The 17,185-nt window shown below is 38.2% G+C and overlaps 3 protein-coding genes across 3 annotated transcripts; 1 reads left to right on the top strand and 2 right to left on the bottom strand.

Moving 5' to 3' along the window:
- Window positions 1–618: 618 nt before the first annotated feature.
- On the bottom strand, window positions 619–6,467 carry CBG00576 (the record flags this gene model as incomplete). Its single annotated transcript, XM_002630125.1, has 9 exons — window positions 619–697; window positions 771–916; window positions 976–1,033; window positions 1,085–1,698; window positions 1,963–2,087; window positions 2,197–2,905; window positions 2,957–3,723; window positions 3,772–4,176; window positions 6,383–6,467. 9 exons carry the CDS (start codon window positions 6,465–6,467, stop codon window positions 619–621), a joined length of 2,988 nt encoding a protein of 995 aa, XP_002630171.1.
- A 2,824-nt stretch (window positions 6,468–9,291) lies between these two features.
- Window positions 9,292–10,423, bottom strand: CBG00575 (the record flags this gene model as incomplete). The annotated part of the gene is made up of 3 exons (XM_002630124.1): window positions 9,292–9,676; window positions 9,708–9,979; window positions 10,391–10,423. The coding sequence occupies 3 exons, from the start codon at window positions 10,421–10,423 to the stop codon at window positions 9,292–9,294; spliced, it is 690 nt and encodes a 229-aa protein (XP_002630170.1).
- On the top strand, window positions 10,154–17,052 carry Cbr-pqn-73 (the record flags this gene model as incomplete). Its single annotated transcript, XM_045241971.1, has 13 exons — window positions 10,154–10,217; window positions 10,999–11,073; window positions 11,771–11,850; window positions 12,126–12,230; window positions 12,461–12,699; window positions 13,441–13,705; window positions 13,753–13,956; window positions 14,002–14,083; window positions 14,598–15,411; window positions 15,587–15,685; window positions 15,731–15,844; window positions 15,899–16,118; window positions 16,939–17,052. The coding sequence occupies 13 exons, from the start codon at window positions 10,154–10,156 to the stop codon at window positions 17,050–17,052; spliced, it is 2,475 nt and encodes an 824-aa protein (XP_045091632.1).
- Window positions 17,053–17,185: the final 133 nt, after the last annotated feature.

Raw genomic sequence — 17,185 nt, 5'->3', positions numbered from 1 at the left:
TCTTCTTTTTCTATGAATAAAAAATATCGAATTCATAGATTCTTCTAAAAGCAGAAGGTGTATATTTTTTCAAAGTTCAATTTTAACATTTGAAAAGAAAAGGGTTTTATAAAGAAAAGTAGTAGGTAGACCTTCATATTCTTCAGGAACGCTTTTCTAAGGAACCCTACCGTAACACTCCCGTCGCAACAGAAAGAAATTCCTTTTCAAAAACTAGGTCAATCTCTACCGTAACCCAACTCGGGGGGGGGGGGGGTTATGATTCTGATGAGGGATGCCGTCTTTGAGAACACATCCTTGACAAAAATCGAATTCGTAGGTTCTCATTTTTCTGAAAGCAACAAGATAATATTTTTTTTAGTTTATTTTTTTTTAACAAAATTTTTTAAATTAAAATCGAGATGGTTGCATGTAAATATAAAAAGAGAATTCGAGATGTTGGGGGTACAATTGATATCAATGAAATAAAAATCAACTAGATAATTTTCAACAGAAAATTGAATAGAACAGATCAAAGAAATTAGAAAAAAAGGAAACAATTAAAGGCGGTGTGTGGTTGAGATGCTGATATTAATTTTAAAAAAATAAACTAGATTATTTAGACAGAGAATCCGATATTTAGAATTGGTCATAGGCGGTGGACAGTGTTTCAAAGGAGTGACGTTGATAAACCTTTAGGTTCCTGAGGAAGGACTTGCTGAAAATGAGAAAAAAAATATATATATATAAATTTTGCTACGGTATTAAAGGCACACAGTCAAAAAACTTACGCGATGGTTGAGAGACATCCAAAACAGTACGAGTTCTCCTGAGTGTCGGTGACTGGAGAAGCGACATCAGTATCCTCGTGCTGCATCCTTATCATCTCTGGGATGTCCTTGGCAGGCACAAGAGGGATGAAGTTGAAGAGCTCCGCCTTACACTTCATATTGAAGCATCGCTCAACTGGGTTCAGCTCCTGTCTTTGTCATATACGACTTCCAACTTCTCCTTCTTGGCGTGCTTGTAGTCTCTCTTGGCCTTGAAGAGAGATCTGAAAGTCATATTTTTGATAGAATCATTTAATTGTCGGCAGCCAACTCACCTCATAAGGATTCTCTTAACAATCGCCTTGGTCGGTTGATCCAACTCCACAGACTTCTCCATAATCATGTTCCACATTGTGGTCTCAAGTCCCATCAATGGAATCGCGACGTTGGCGATATAATTATCGTTGATTATGGCGGTCTGGGCGATCTGGTTGAACGTCGGATGACCAACATTCCACGAGACGTTGGTGGTGAATCCAAGCGATTGCACCCAGTGGTATGTTCCGATTCCAACGTAGACAGTATCCCCTGGCTTCTGGACAAACTTCTGCACTGGGATTCCATATTGAACGCAGTCGGCTTCGCTCGGCCAGTGCTCGTACTCGTACAGCTTGGCTCTGTGCTTTGCGGTGGAGTAGAGTTTCTTCTTGAGAAGCTTCTGGAACGCTCCTGAGAATTCGAGCGGGATTCCAAACCAGAGACAGTCTCCTGGTCCGATGTTATGGTTGATAGAGCCAAGGTTGCTGTTCTCAAAGTGAGCCGGTGTTCTGCAGCATGGGAACTTGAGATACATCTGCGGCTTGTTCAGTCCTCCAATGGATTCGTAGGAGAAGGAGAGCAGGTTGTTCTCTCCGGCGGGTGCCAGGAAACTAGGGAACTTCTTGACTTCCTGGAAAATGAAATGGGTGAGAATTGGCGTCGGGGGTTACTTTAGGACTTTTTAAAATTTGATCTTTATTATCTCAGGTGCTGCAAGAGATATCAAAGCTATCGAAGTGTTCACGATATCATGAAAGAAAAACATTTTATCAGCTGACAGATTTTCGATATCTCTTAGAGATCTTAAAGTAAAAAAGTTCAGAAATCTACTCGCCTTCGCTTGATTCGGGAAGATTTGATCCTTGTCCAAATCCATATTGGATCCAAAAGCAACGATAGTAGCAGCTCGGTGCGTCTTAGAATCCTCTCCCATCGGAATCTGATCCTTAAAATACTTCTCCTTGAGCACCTTCAGAATCTCCTCGGAATTATTCGGGTTTTCCAAGATTTGCTTGTAAGCTGAAAATTGAATTTCTTTCGGTTTTCGTGGGGCGTTTTGTCTTTCATCCCTCAAATTATTCAGATTATTTGAGAGTACATTTCCTAAATAATAAAAAAGATCTCTTACCTTGTTCGCTGGCTTTCATCATTGTCTTGAAGTGAGTGGTGAACTGGTGAAGTCGAACATAATGCCGATAACCATAGCAACGCCACTGCTTCGGCTGCTCCGAATCGCTCTCGCTGTTGATGAGAGTGTGCCAATTGAAGAAGGATTGGCTAGGGATGTTGCGAAGAAGGATCAATGGATAATCCGGAGCCAATTTGCTCAGAGCCTCCACGGTGAATTCCGTATTATTGAATCCGATAACTTTGTCCAACCCTCTGATGATGCACATCGAAGTTGTGTCGATTTGCTTCTTCAACTGAGCAATTTCTTCTTCGGTTCCAGTTTTCATAGTGAAGATTGGAACGGGCAGATATCCGTTCTCCTTGAGCTCCTCTGTCATGAACTCCTTGAAATGCTCCTTCTCCGAATCAATAACGTCCTTGGATCCATCGAACATGAATGTTCTTTCAGCAATGTCCAATGGCTCCGCAATCTGAGTGGCCTTATTGGCGAATTCGAGGATTTCGGCAGCTGTTGCAGTGTCGGGATCCAAATACGGGGCGCCCGTGAAGGTTACTGGTGGTGGATACTTCTCAGCTACGAATCTTTTGGGAGCTGGGACCGGTTGAGCCATCAGAAGAGCATTAACTTGGTCGTTCAGGTTACGGTAGTTTTCGATATATGGGAACGGTTTGTCCAGTGGCACTTCAACGGAGTAGCAGTGGGGTTCCTGAAAAATTGATTTTAAGATTTAGGATCTTCATGAAAAACTATTACTCACCTTAACAGATTCAGTGATTTTGAGAAGCATGTCCCTCTGATCATCTGTAAGTGATGCTCCGAGCATTTGGAAGATGGTGTGAATGGAACATTTTGCTAGACAATCCGCAGAAGTCTTATGGATTTTATCTGGTCTTGTTCCCCCAGCTGGATAGATTTTGATAGCTTTCAATGCTTCTGGAGTTGGCTTTTCAAACTTGAAGTCTTTGTAGTCGTATTTGGTATGAGCTTTCACAACTGCTTCTTTTGGAATCACCGGTGCTCTTGTAGAACGAGCGCCACGACTGAGATCCTCATTTTTTGGAGTGGGTTCTGGAAGTTCTTCTTCAACATCTTCTGGAACGTCTTCTGCATCCGTCTCATCTTCTGAATCTTCTTCTCTTGGAGCTGTTCTTTTTCTTCCACGAGATGTCCCAGCCTGTTGAAGTGCAACTTCTTGCATGGTCAGAGCTTGGCGAGCCGCGAGCATTGTTTTGTTCGGTCTTCCACGACGTCCCGGATTTTCAGCCATCGCTTCGGCTACCAGAGCCATGACGTCAGCTGCTGGAATTTCTGGATCCAAGTGTGGCATCTCGTCGGCGTCATCAGCTGCTACAGGGATAACCACAGCCTGATTTGATGTTCCTGGTCCGTCAACCACGACGTTAGCTTCTGGAGCGGCTCCGTTTCCGTTGGCTTTTGGAGCATCAGCTACGACATCTGGAGTTGTAATCCTTGAAGGTTGGCCTTCTGAAGCCACATCAACAAGAGAAAGGACAGGAGCTGCATCTGAAACATTGACGTCAGCTATTGTAGCAATGGAATTCAAAATCTTACCTTCCGAATTGTCTCCAACAACAACATCGGCTGCTGGAGCCTCAGCTTCCGTCTTCGGAACTTTTGGAGCGGCGATGTCAGCGACCGAAGCACCGCCATTTACTCCTGATGCGAAGTTCTCAACTTTAATCGCTCCATTGACTTCTGGACCTTCTTGAGCCTCAACCTTCACGTCTCCAGCACTTTCATTGACAACTCCCCCGCCAGCAACGTCTCCAGTCTCCATAGCAACGCCTTCGTCCTGATTAGCATCTTCAATCCGATTCAGTTGAATCCCCTTCACATGCACGACGACTTCAGAATCCACCTGAACGTCAATTCTCATTTTCTTCGGATCCGACATCCTTGAATTGTTTGGAGAGTAGCGACGAGGTGCGCAACGGTGGCGATTGGAGATTCGGGAACCTGAAAAATAGGATTGTTGAGATTTGGAGCGGTTTTTATAGAAAGAAAAATGAGCTCAAGAAATTCTAAAATCAGAATACAAAATTTGAAAATCAGAAGCAAGATAATGGGTTCGAAAAACAAGAATTCAAAAATCTCAAGAATCTAAGAATCCGAAAAAAAAAACAAAAAATACGATATTTTATAAATTGCTTTTTTGATTTTTGGATTTACAGAAATTTCAGTTCTCATGATTTCGAAAATTCAAATTTTCAGAACCTTTCGAAAATTCAAATTTTTAGAACCTTCTAAATGCAGACCTCACACGACGTTTGCAATAAGAGAAAAGAGGGCGGGGCTAGTTTTTCAATTTTAACTCCAAATTTCAGATTTTCAAAATTACATTCAATTTTCGGGCTCTTTTTTAATTTGAATCGAGGATCCTAAAATTTGAAAAAGAAGAGAAAAAGAGGGCGGAGCATTCTTTCTCTATTTGAAAAATGAGAATTGCCTGAAAAGAAGAAAAAAGTGTGAATTTGAATTCCAAAAACGTTGTAGCTTTTCACAAAATCTTTTCAGATTCCGGACAAAATTCAGAAGTCTAAAATCTCCGAAAAACAAGGCTCAAACGAACGACGATCTCTCAAATTCAAATTCCGCACGTAAAACTAGAGAACAGAGGAAGAAGAGTAAGATGTAGAAGAAGAAGAAGAGAGCGAGGCAATGGCGGTCACTCTCCTCGTCTTCAGCTGTCCAAGAAGAAGAAGAGACGATGAGAAAAAAGATGGCATCTATACTACCTAGTACGGGGGGTCTACAAACAAGAAATAGTATGACGACGTGAAGAGATTCAGGGGGAGAAAAGACGTAAAAAGAAACGGAGGGAGGGTAGAGACGGAGAGGAAGGAACAGAGTAGTACGCGTTGTCAGAGACATGGAGAAAAGACGCAGAGGTTTTTGAGCGACGGGGGGACAAAAAGAAAGGGGAGGTTCAAAGGTTTTGAGAACGAAAGGGGCACATTACCCAATTGGTGCAGATGGACAAGGTCTCTCTCTCTCTCTCTCATTACGTGACGAACAGAACGATCCTAGATTCATATCTCTGGGATATGGGACAGGTGACCTAATTAGAAGAGGAAAAGGTGGATCTGTCGGGCTCATTATAAAAAATAGGACAGCTCAATTTTCGGATTATTTCGTTTAAAATCTGGTCGAGCAATTATAATAAGAAGAAGAACGGACTGCTCGTAGTCTGGAGATTCGAATTGTGGTTTTGGGAAAAATGAAAGGGCTCTCATTCAAGAATACCTAAAATTCAAAGAGTTGGGTTTTCAAAAATAGGCAACATGAAGAAAAATAGGCAACATGAAGAAGAACACATGAAGAAAAATTAGTCAACTGATAAATTATTTATCATAAAATCACCAATATTTTATTAGGTGACAGATTTTTGATATCTTTTAAAGGAACCGAGATAATAAAGTGAACGTATAGAGCGGACATCTACATATTAGAGAAAATACGGTAACTATTCACTTTGAGATCAAATATCTCGGTTCATATGAGAGATTTAAAAAACTTTTAACTGATAAAATATTTATCATAAAACCACCACTATTTTATCAGTTGACAGCTTTTTGATATATTTTGTAGGAACTGAGATAATTGAGCTCAAAATTGAAGGTTCGGGTGGCATAATTAGACAAAACACTCTGAGAGAGAGAGAGAGAGAGAGAGAGAGAGAGAGAGAGAGAGAGAGAGAGAGAGAGGCATATGCTTAATTGTCGAGACCTGTGCTACTGTTAATTTTCTTTATGGAAGAAAACAAATTTGAATTAAAGTTAGTTGAACGAAAGAGGGAAATTGAGAATACCGTAAAACCTGCATTAGAGGGGCACCCATACTGTAAAGTTTAAGCTAGTTTTTCTTGGCTCCTAGGCAAGTTATCAGAAATGTGTCAACTGATAAAATGTTTGTGATATTATGATAAGCAGTTTATTGGCTGACCACTTTTTGATATATTTGACAGGAACCGAGATGAATTCGCTCAAAGTTAAAAGTTAGGGTGCCCTTCTATTAATTCTAAGATTATGAGATTTGTAATTCTAAGATTATGAGATTTGAAATTTCATGATTCAAAAAAAAAACGATAGAGGGAAAGATGAGAGCGTTTCTATTTTCAGAATCTCAAAATTTCAGAACTTTGTGCAAAAAATTGTTCACTAACCGTTAGTCACGTTCCCAGATCCTCTTACATCGTGGTACATACCACTTCCTCTGGAGAATACAGTATGCAATTCCTTGTTTGACATGATTAAATTGAAGAATAATTGTGAGTTGTTGAACGCTGATAACTGAAGAAAAAGAGTTTTCCACCTAGTTTGCCACGTTTTGTTGACTGGCGAAACATTGGTGTCCTGGATAAACTAGGGCGCGGGGAGTTTCGATTCTTTGGGGTTTTTAGGTGAAATTTTCCCGTTTATTTTCTTACAGAAACAAAACTATGTCACGCCACCTAACATTTTTTATACTATATTTTTTCTGTCCACCTTCTTTTTGCCGTCAATAAATATTCCGAAAATTGAATTTCTATTATTGTTTCCTTCAATTTAGGTCGCAATTCAAAATTCCTGATTTTATTTTTTTTTAACTTCAAAGGAGATTTATTAATTTTCCGATTATCGAATTGTGAAATTTTTAGCTGTTGTTGAATTCTTGTACCCTAAAACCTCTAATAGAACGACATTCTCTAACCTATAACTTTCAACCAATTTCTCTCGGTTCTTGTGAGAGGAATCAAAAATTGTTTAATTATCAAAATGTTTGTTACATTAAGATAAACATTTTATCAGTTGACCACTTTTTGATATCATTCACATGAATCGAGGAAAATCAGCTCAAAGTTTAGGGTACTCACAGCGTTTCTCGGAAAAATTCCTTCAGCCGCTACCGTATTCTTCCACTGGCTCATTTTGCCTCAATTATTATAGAAACCAAAGCATACCAGAAGATTTCCCCCATCCTCAACTGGCAAAATATCAATTTTGAGAACAAAAGTATTCTGTTAATTGACCAGTATTACATTTCACAGGAAGCGAAAAACATTGGCTAAAAATTCAGGGATTCTTTCTTTATAGGTTTCATCTGCTCTACCGGGAATCATGGAAAAGATTTCTTCACCACTACCGTATTCTTTCACTGGGACATTTTGTCCCAAATTATTATAAAATCCAAAGAACACGAAACCTTTGCTGAAATGGAACATACACTTCAGCAGTTAACAACATTTAAAGAAAATTGAATTAAAAATTGAATTAAAAGAAAATTGAATTGAGTAAAGCCTGTATTGTATAGATCTTCAAAACCACTTCATCATCCTTCCAGAATTCAGAATCCCCTCATTTTGACTACCTATATTTGTATACCCACCAAGGTGTTCCCCGTGTTCTAGTAGTACAGCTCCCATTCTCCCCCCGAGCCAACATATGCACCTTTCTCTCCCTTTTGCCTTCTCTGAACACCAAATATTTGTCTTTGACCTTCTCTTTTCTGGCCAACCAACCTCCCGATTTTCCGGGCTACCTCTTCAATTCCGTTTTATATTTATACATATGTGTGTGTGTTGTATGAGACTATTATTCTAATAATTTTGGAAATTTTCAACTTGACTTTTTCTCACTTCCTCATTTTTCCCAACTTTTTTTGTCATGTTTTTGTTCCCCCGTTTTTTGTTGTATTCCGGCACTTTCTTGATACTTAAGAGCCGCTACCGTAATCTCCGTAAGTGGAGGAGCAACGACTGTTTTGTGCTCGGCGCTGGTCATTGTATGTGGGATGTTTTCGCGCATGTTCTGTTTTTTTTTTGAGTTTTTGATTTTTTCTAGAAACTTCTGGATTCTCCAAAACTTAGATTAGTATGTTAGATTAGTTTAGATTAGCATGTGATTTTTAAATTTATCGTCTATTGGTTTTAAAATTTTTCGAAATTTCAAATTTTTGCTAGATTTATTTTAATTGGCGGAATTTGAGAATTTGAGAATTTGAGAATCTCAGAATCTCAGAATCTCAGAATCTCAGAATCTCAGAATCTAAGAATTTAAGAATCTCAGAATCTCAGAATCTCAGAATCTCAGAATCTCAGAATCTCAGAATCTCAGAATCTCAGAATCTCAGAATCTCAGAATCTCAGAATCTTTGAGATTCAGATTCTTAGAGTTTCAAAATCTAATAATTTCAGAATTTTTGAATTACAGAATTTCAGAATCTCAAAATCTTTAAAATTTTCTTTCGTTTTCCACAGTATTCAAAAGTTCAGATTTTTTTGAAAATTCATTAACTCTGTTTTTTAGAGTTTTTGAAATTCTGAAAAAAAGTCAAAAAAAAAGTTTTCTTCTATAAATTGACTTTTAAATCATATATCGTTTTTCTATCATATATATTTTCATAATTTAAACTTTTTGTTAATTTGATAGTTTTTAAAATTCAACAGTTGGCAGAGAAGGTTTCTGTTAGAGGAAAAATGATCAGGTCCGAAAACACTGATTTTTCATGTAATCTCAATCATGTTACATTGCTCATTTGATGCTCAAACACTCTTCTTCCTCTTTTGCCTAATTGCTCACCCCGAACATCTATTCCAAGTTGAGTTGTGTCAAAACCACTGTATGCAACTGATGTGTACGGGAGGGGACGACATTCCGCAACCTGAAGCTCTACCGCATAAACTAGCCGCTCAAGATTACGAGGCGGTTCTATTTGTTTTGATATACGGGAGGAGAAGACGAAGAAGCTTCTTCTTCTGCATTTGCAAATGTATACAGTCCTTCTTCTTCTTATTTCCGCGCACCGCCCCAGCTGACTGTTGTGAGCCCCCTCATTTATTTATGCGAAAACGAACAAACTTTTCTTCTTGTTCTTCTTCTTTTTTTCTGTTCGGATTCCTCGTTTCATGATCTTTTGTTACATTTCCTTCTCATCTTTGATGTTTTATGGATACTGTAGGATTTCGAGAATTTAGGATTTTGAAAATCCTGCAAGAGCTGAGCTTGATTTTGAGATTTTAATAATTTAAAGTTCTGAATTTTTCACAGTCTAATTGTTAGTCTTGAGATTCTGAAGTTCGCAATTTCCTAAATTTTATAAATCGAAATTTCTGATTTGAAATTTTGGAAATTTTGGGTTTCGGATATTCCGAGATTCTGAGATTCTGAGATTCTGAGATTCTGAGATTCTGAGATTCTGAGATTCTGAGATTCTGAGATTCTGAGATTCTGAGATTCTGAGATTCTGAGATTCTGAGATTCTGAGATTCTGAGATTCTGAGATTCTGAGATTCTGAGATTCTGAGATTCTGAGATTCTGAGATTCTGAGATTCCAAGGTTCTGAGGTTCTGAGGTGATGAGGTTCTGAGATTCTGAGGTTCTGAAATTTTGCATTCCGAAATTTTGAAGTTCTGAAACCATGAGTTCTGAGATTTTGAGATTCTGAGATTCTGAGATTCTGAGATTCTGAGATGAGATTCTGAAATTTTGAAATTTTGAAGTTCTGAAACCTTGAGTTCTGAGATTTTGAGATTCTGAAATTCTGAGATTCTGAGATTCTGAGATTCTGAGATACTGAGATTCTGAGATTCTGAGATTCGGAGATTCTAAGATTTTGAGATTCTGAGATTCTGATTTTCTGAGATTCTGAGATTCTGAGATTCTGAGATTCTGAGGTTCTGAAATTATGAGATTCTGAGATCCTGAGGTTCTGAGGTTCCAAGGTTCTGAAGTTCTGAGGTGATGAGGTTTTGAGATTCTGAAATCCTGAGATTCTGAGATTCTGAAAATCCGAAAAAAAATTGTTTTCAAAATTGAAAGTCCAAAATTCAATGTTATCATTTCAAGATTTTGAATTTCGAAATTCTAAGGTTCTGTGTTCTGTAATACCCTCTCTTCTTTTTTTTAATTTTTCAAAATTCTTTTTTTCAGATCAGGGGGGTTGTCTAACCAGTGAATGTCACGACCGAATCAGATAGTCACCCAGTTTCCGGCGCTGGACCACGAGCCACGTGGACAAGGTAAAACTATCTCTTGCAGTTTTTTTTTTGAGCAAATGCGATCTATTGGTAACTATAGTTTAGAAAAAAAAACAATTCTCAATAGAGCGCACTTGCTAGCTCCGAACGTCTGCCTCCACTTGAAATACATGTAATAGTAACTTTATGCAAATTTCAAGTTCCCTATATTAAACTTTTGAATTTGTTTGTACGGTGAATTCGAACATTTTTGGCAGTCTAAAAATTTAATTTTTTTCAGAAAATCGAATAGCTGTTTTTCGAATTCCCGCCCAAGCTCCATGTTTCATTAATCCACTAATCCTCTAGGTCACCTTTTCTATCCATTATCTTGATAGGTTCACTTTTAGTTTTCTTCAAGGACCACCTATGTAACCTGAACCTAGACACCTGTCATAATGGTATCTGTATATTAATGGGGAATTTAGAAATTTGGAAAAATTTCCTTCTAAAAATGTTGTTCTAAAAATCTAAAAAATAACAGAACATTTTTAATTCAAGCCTAGGTAGCTTTAAAAATATGCTGGTATACCGGGAAGGTAAACTCTTTTTTAATTTTCAAAATTTTTTTTGTGTTTAATCCCTTTATTAGCATAATTAACTCAAACAGCATAAACACAAAAAATAGAGTAATGTCCCACGACAAGTACTTCTTCTTAACATACAATAGTTATTGTCTATCGGAAAACAACAGAGTCTTTTCTTTTCGTCCCCGCCCGTATTTGTTGAGTTTACCTATTCCCTCTCCCCCATATGTGGTACCATATCATATGTCAATTTTCAGGACCACCACCATCCTATCGCAACTCGGCAGCCACTGAAGACTCATGGAGCACCGTGTCTGGTAGTGGACCAAATCGTGAGTGAGATTGAGCCCTCATAATTTGACCCAATTTATCTCGAATTCTGTAAAAGATATTCAAAATCTGTAAAATACAAAAATGTTTGAGATAATATGATGAACATTTTATTAGTTGACAGATTTTAGATATCTTTCACAGGAGCTGACATGTGAGATAATTGGGCTTAAAGTGTAGAGCGGTGCATTGAGATAAAGGGAGCCGGCAACCTGTAACCACTCTAGAGTTTGAGCCAATTTATCTCTATTCCTGTGAGAGGTATCAAAAATTTGTAAACTACAAAAGTGAAGGTTGTTTTATGATAAACATTTTATCAATTGACAGATTTTTTATATCTTTTATAGCAATTCAGATAATTGAACTCGAAGTAGAGTGGCGTTTTGAAATCGAGGGAAGCAGCTAACCTGCCCTTAGACTTTGACCATATTTATCTCGGTCCCTGTACAAGGTATCAAAAAGTGATCAACTGGCAAATTGTAAACTCTAAAATTGGCAATATTTTGTTTGTCGAACACTTTTTGCTATCTTTTACAGGAATCGAGAAAATTTGACTAAAATTCGGAAGATCTTTCGGTTAGAGGTTACGATAGTTTGAGCTTATAAAGCTGTGAAACAGGCTGTGAAAGCTGTGAAAGCTGAGGCTATAAAGCAGATTGCAATTAATTTAGATGGTTCATTCTATATAATAAATTTCAGAAGCAATGTCAGGTCAACGAAGAAACAGTTGGAACAATTTGGTGCAAGTCGGTGGAGATCCCATGGTACCGAAGCAAGCGGTGAGTGATAGCTCAAAATATGGGCCAACTTTAATTTGATGTATCTCGTTTCCTGTGAAAGATATCAAAAAGTAATCAATTGATTAAATAATTCCGATATTATGATAAACATTTTGTTAGTTGAGAACTTTTTGATATTCCTCGCAGAAACGGAGATATATTGAATCAAACTATTCGAGAGATTCGATACATGTTTAACGATATCTCCAAAACTTCCAAAAAAAATATGAAATTTAACAAAAAAAAGTTCATAAAATCAGTGTTCCTATTCTCAGCCGCCGCGTCCGGCTGCTCCAATGTCCACGACATTCTCTGTCAACTCCAGAGCATCATCTTTGATGGGTCTTCAACAACCCGCAGTTTTTACAACACAATTTTCGGTGAGCACTTTTTCTATTACTCCTCTACTCTTTTGTTTTGTTTTGTATTGTGATTTTTCGTTGTATAGGAGGTTGAGACAGTGCATGCGCGAATTCATTCGGTCCGTTACATTGATGAAAATGGTGATGATAGTGGTAGAAGTACGAGTCGGGATAATGAAACCGAGGTGCGCGAGCATGAATCTTCAAGATATTTTTGTGATTTCTCTTTAACAAAATAATGATTACAGACCCAAGGACAACCTATCCAGCAGCAGAAGGTGTTTTCCACGGATCCACGATTGGTTTCGATTCCAAGACCAGCTGGAACTATTCATAGTACTGGAAGTATGCCTCCATCAAGATCTGGGTCCGTTATTACTGGCCCAAATCCATCACCACCAAGTATGAAAAAGAAGGGAAAGGGATCGAAGAAGAATGAAAATAAGAATCAGCCAAAGAGGAATCGATTACAGGAGATTAAGAACTTGTGAGTAAAATATTACAGGAACCAGAATATCATATTTTCTCTAGCGCAATTATCTCCATTTCTGTGAAAGATATCGATAATCTGTCAACATAAAAAATATTGGTGATATTATGATAAATATGTATTTAGTCAGTTTACAAATTGCCGATATCTTTCACAGGAATCGAGATAATTGAGCTTAAAGTGGACGCCTTCTATTAGAGGAGATACGGTAGCAAGATTAAAATTTCAGAATAATTAGCTCACAGAGTTTCGTTGTTACAGTACCGGGCAAAATTATCTTGCATTTTGACTATTTGAATAAAAAATACCGTATTTCCTCTAATTGAAGCCCATGGGTTTCTATTTTTCAACCTCCTTCTCAGGAAATTTCTAAAAACTGAAATTTTTTTTTTTTAGGGCTTCAAATAGAGGTGGGCTTCTATTAGAGGAAATACGGTAGTCAATTTTGAAGTCATGAAAAAGTATTCCAAAACTTTTCTATTGCTCTGAAATGTTCAGATTACCGTAAAACCTGTGATAGAAGAGCTCCTAATTTTTAAATTCAATTCCTGTCAAAGCTATAAAAAAGTTGTCAACTGATAAATTATTCATCAAAATATCAGAAGTATTTTGTCAGTTTAAAGATTTTTGATATCTTGCATAGGAATTGAGATAATTGAGTTCAAATTTGACCGGGGCCCTTCGATTACAGGTTCAACGGTAATTGAAAACATTCCTTCCAAATTATTAAATTTTCAGCTGCAAGAAACCAAACACAATGGGATGTTGTCTCTGTCTCCTGGTAGCTCTTATCATTGCCATAGTCATCATTATCATCCTCTCCCAAGTGCTCCCAACTCCCAAAGAAGCCCAATTCACATGGATAGCCCCAACTTCGCTGACCAATGGACAGAACTCGTCTTCAAGGGTTGATATGAAGGCTGAAAAAGAACGAATCCGCTTCCAAATTGCCGGATCACCACCGATCAAAGGAAATTATATCAATTATTATGATTTTAATCAGGTCTTTTTTTCTAGGGTCAAGGAAGATAGAGAATTTTTGAATTACAGAACCAAGTAGTGGTAATTGATCAATCTCTAAATGCAAATGGTAGAAATCTGTACTGCTTCTTGCTGCCACTGGATAGATCCTCAATGCCAAACCCTGGTGATGTTCGGAAAGCAGCGAAGAGCTCAGTGTTGAGACATCAACAAACCGATGGTTGGCAACAAGTTTGGTCATGGATTCCATCTCCACTTCAACAGACTAATTCGGTAAGTTCAAGCTTGATTTAGGGCTTGTAGTTTTCCTAGTTACAGGCTCAAAACATGTTTAACCCACCGATCCCAGAGTGCAATGGATCTCGAATTGTGCAGCTACAACAGACTTCAGATCAGAGAAGTGAGTTGAAAAGGATTTAGAAAGTGGAGAGAAGCTAGACGGTTTCATTCTTGCAACCCAACAATTTTCACAACTATGAATTGTGTAAAATTAGAATTTACACATTCTCTTAGTTCAAAGCATTTCGATAGCTCTGACGGTTAATGAGATATGCGCCTCTAAAGTTGGATGGAGACGCAGAGAAACGAGAACCTCTCGTTGTCTGCGTCTATTCCAAATTTCAAAGGCGCATATCTCGAGTATCGTTAGAGATACCAAAAAACTTTTTTTGAGAAAAATGAATGAACTACAGTTTTACTCATTTTTTTTTAGCTTGCAACATTCATAGAACTGTAGCAAGAAAATAGTTATTCGCCTTTAAAGGATGCCACTTTCAAAAGCTTTTTCTCACTGTCCTTCGGGTTATCAATAAGTGGCAAACATACAATTTTTTGGTGTATTTCACTAATTGACCGACTTTTGATACCACTTATCAGTCCTGAATTTCTAGTGTTCACGAAAAAACAAATTCCAGACCGCCGCTGCACGGACTGCTACGACTTCTGTCTGCCACAATACGGAATCATGCGAAACGCCTCCGACAACAACGACGAGTACCTGAACATCAAGCAACAAGACTGCTTCTATCTATTCGTCCCCGAATGGAGAACCTACGCCCAAGCGAATACCATCGAACAGAATCAGCAAGATTTCGAAAACTACTACCGTAACCGACAACACATGCAGGTCTCATATGGAAGTAACGGGCCAAATGATAGTAGATGGATTCCACTGAGCGGAGTGCCACGGCAGATGATGAATGCGACTGGGGCGTTTGTAGGACAAGTTGGGAACGCTATTGGAAGTTTAGGATCAAATATGTATGGAATTGTGACGGGCCAGGGTCCTCAAAATCCTCATAACCCCCAGAACCCTCAAGGCATTCAACAACAACAAAACTATGGAGTACCTGTAAATGGACAGGCTAATCAACCATACAGTGTCAACAATCCACAGTATCCAACCCAGAATACAAATCCATCTGTGGTAGACATGCAGCAGCAAAGAATTCAGAATCAACAACAGATTATGCAACAATCCCGTCAGCCATCCGGATACCATCCAGCTGTAAATGGAGTTGTGAACTTGAATGGAGTTAATGGACAAAATGGAAATACTGAATATAACGTTCAACCATATCAAGGGAATGGAAGTCCAGGACAGAATATTGGACCTGAGATGAGAAGACAGGCGGTGAGTAGATTTAGGTTGTTGAAACGTTTGATTTCTCAGAATTTTCAGCCTTACACATTCAACTCCAACGTTAACAGTGGCTACACCAATCAACAGTGAGTTTGATATTTCTCGAATTGATTGGAACTTTGAGCTCAACTATCTCAATTTCTGTAAAGAATGTCAGAAAGTCATGAACTACAAAAATTTAGGTGATATTATTATAAACATTTTATCAGTTGACAGATTTTCGATAACTTTACCGCCAATGAATTATCGCCAATGTTACAGACCCTCCGTCTCATCTGGTAGCACTAATGCGAATAGTAGACCTATGAATGGTTTTGGAGCCAATCCGAGCTATCAAACTTCTCAGTTTGGATTTAATAAGTTAGTCATTTGAAACTTCGAAAAATCGAACAACGATTTTTGTAGCAATGACCCTAGAAATCAAGTCGGCGGATTAAATGGGAATGGCTTGGTAAATAGTGTGAATAGTCAACATCAGATCTCAGTCAGTGCTCATACGAATGCTCCAAGGATTGGATCGTGAGTTCAAGATTTTCAAAGTTGAACATCTCCGAATATCAAAAAAAATTTCAGAGTTCTCAACGAATTCGGCAATCCAGTGAGCATTCATCCTGCTCAACAATCCGTAAATTCTCAGCCGACTCAAGGAATAATGGGAAGCCAAGGCACTCAATCTCAAGTAGTTCCACCGGGATACGGTGGGCAAGTTACCAATCCAAACTATATTTCTACATCTGGAGGTGTCGCTCCAGATGATGGAAATGTTTTCTCGCAGAGGCTACAGGCGCTGATGGTGGGTTTTTGACTTTTCTTGGGTTTTGTATCGTAAAACCGTCATTAGAATGTCCCCTGTAATAGAAGGACTCTCCAGAGGCGCCTTGAAATACTTTAACGCCGTTGTAATCCTGTATTTTACGGTTTCCTAACTTGAAAAAAAAATAATATTAGCCTATTTGTCCGATTTTTCGGAAAGTCAATAAACATCTATGGGGTCATTCATGTAGCGAAACTCTGTATTGAAATGCATTTCGGCGCCCTAGAAATTCAATGCAGGAACGTCGCGAAACCTATTTCAAAGCATTTCGCGACATAACTGTAAACGCATTGAAATACATCGCGTGGCGAGATATTTTTTCTGGAAAAAGGGATGCGCCTTTAAACTTTGTGAAGGATTTAAAAAATCAATACAGAGTTTTGCTACATGAATAACCCCACTAAAGACGAAAAGACGACATAAAAGACAGAGACAAGAGAAGATATAAAACTTCAATAGAAATGTGCCCACACTGTCAAATTTGACCTTAATTATCTCAATTCCTATGGTAGGAGGAAATACGGTACACCTAACTTTGAGTCAACTTATCTCGGTGCATTTGAGAGATATCAAAAATGTGTCAACTGGTAAAATGTTGGTAATATTATGATAACCATTTTGTCAATTGACACCTTTTTGGTATCTCTTACAGTAACTCAGATACATTAACTTTATGCTGATAGTCCCATTATTTCCAAACTTCGGAATTTTTCTGAAGTTTAGAAACTTTCACAGATCCATTTGATACTTTTGAAATTTTCAATAATTCAAAAAAAAATACTGAATTCGTAATTTCCAGGGTTCTCCATCAGCCTATCGTCCAGACGTCGAACCAGTCAACTACAACGTCCCCACTTACAGTCAACCAAACCGCCCGGACGCTCTTTCCAGACAAGGACGAATTTTTAAGTAATTCCTTTTTTGAGAGTGTGTTCCTTTAATTAGTTTTTACCTCTCCATCCCCCTAACTCATTCCAAAATGCTCAATATTCTTTGACTTTCTTTTTCTAGAAGAGTCCTCCTAGACACCGTGTAGTTGGTGCTGA

The sequence above is a fragment of the Caenorhabditis briggsae genome, assembly GCF_000004555.2.
Source record: "Caenorhabditis briggsae complete genome, chrII, whole genome shotgun sequence".
Lineage (NCBI taxonomy): Eukaryota > Metazoa > Nematoda > Chromadorea > Rhabditida > Rhabditidae > Caenorhabditis > Caenorhabditis briggsae.
The sequence above is the reverse complement of the archived record's forward strand: the minus strand, read 5'-3'. Positions and strand labels throughout refer to the sequence as shown.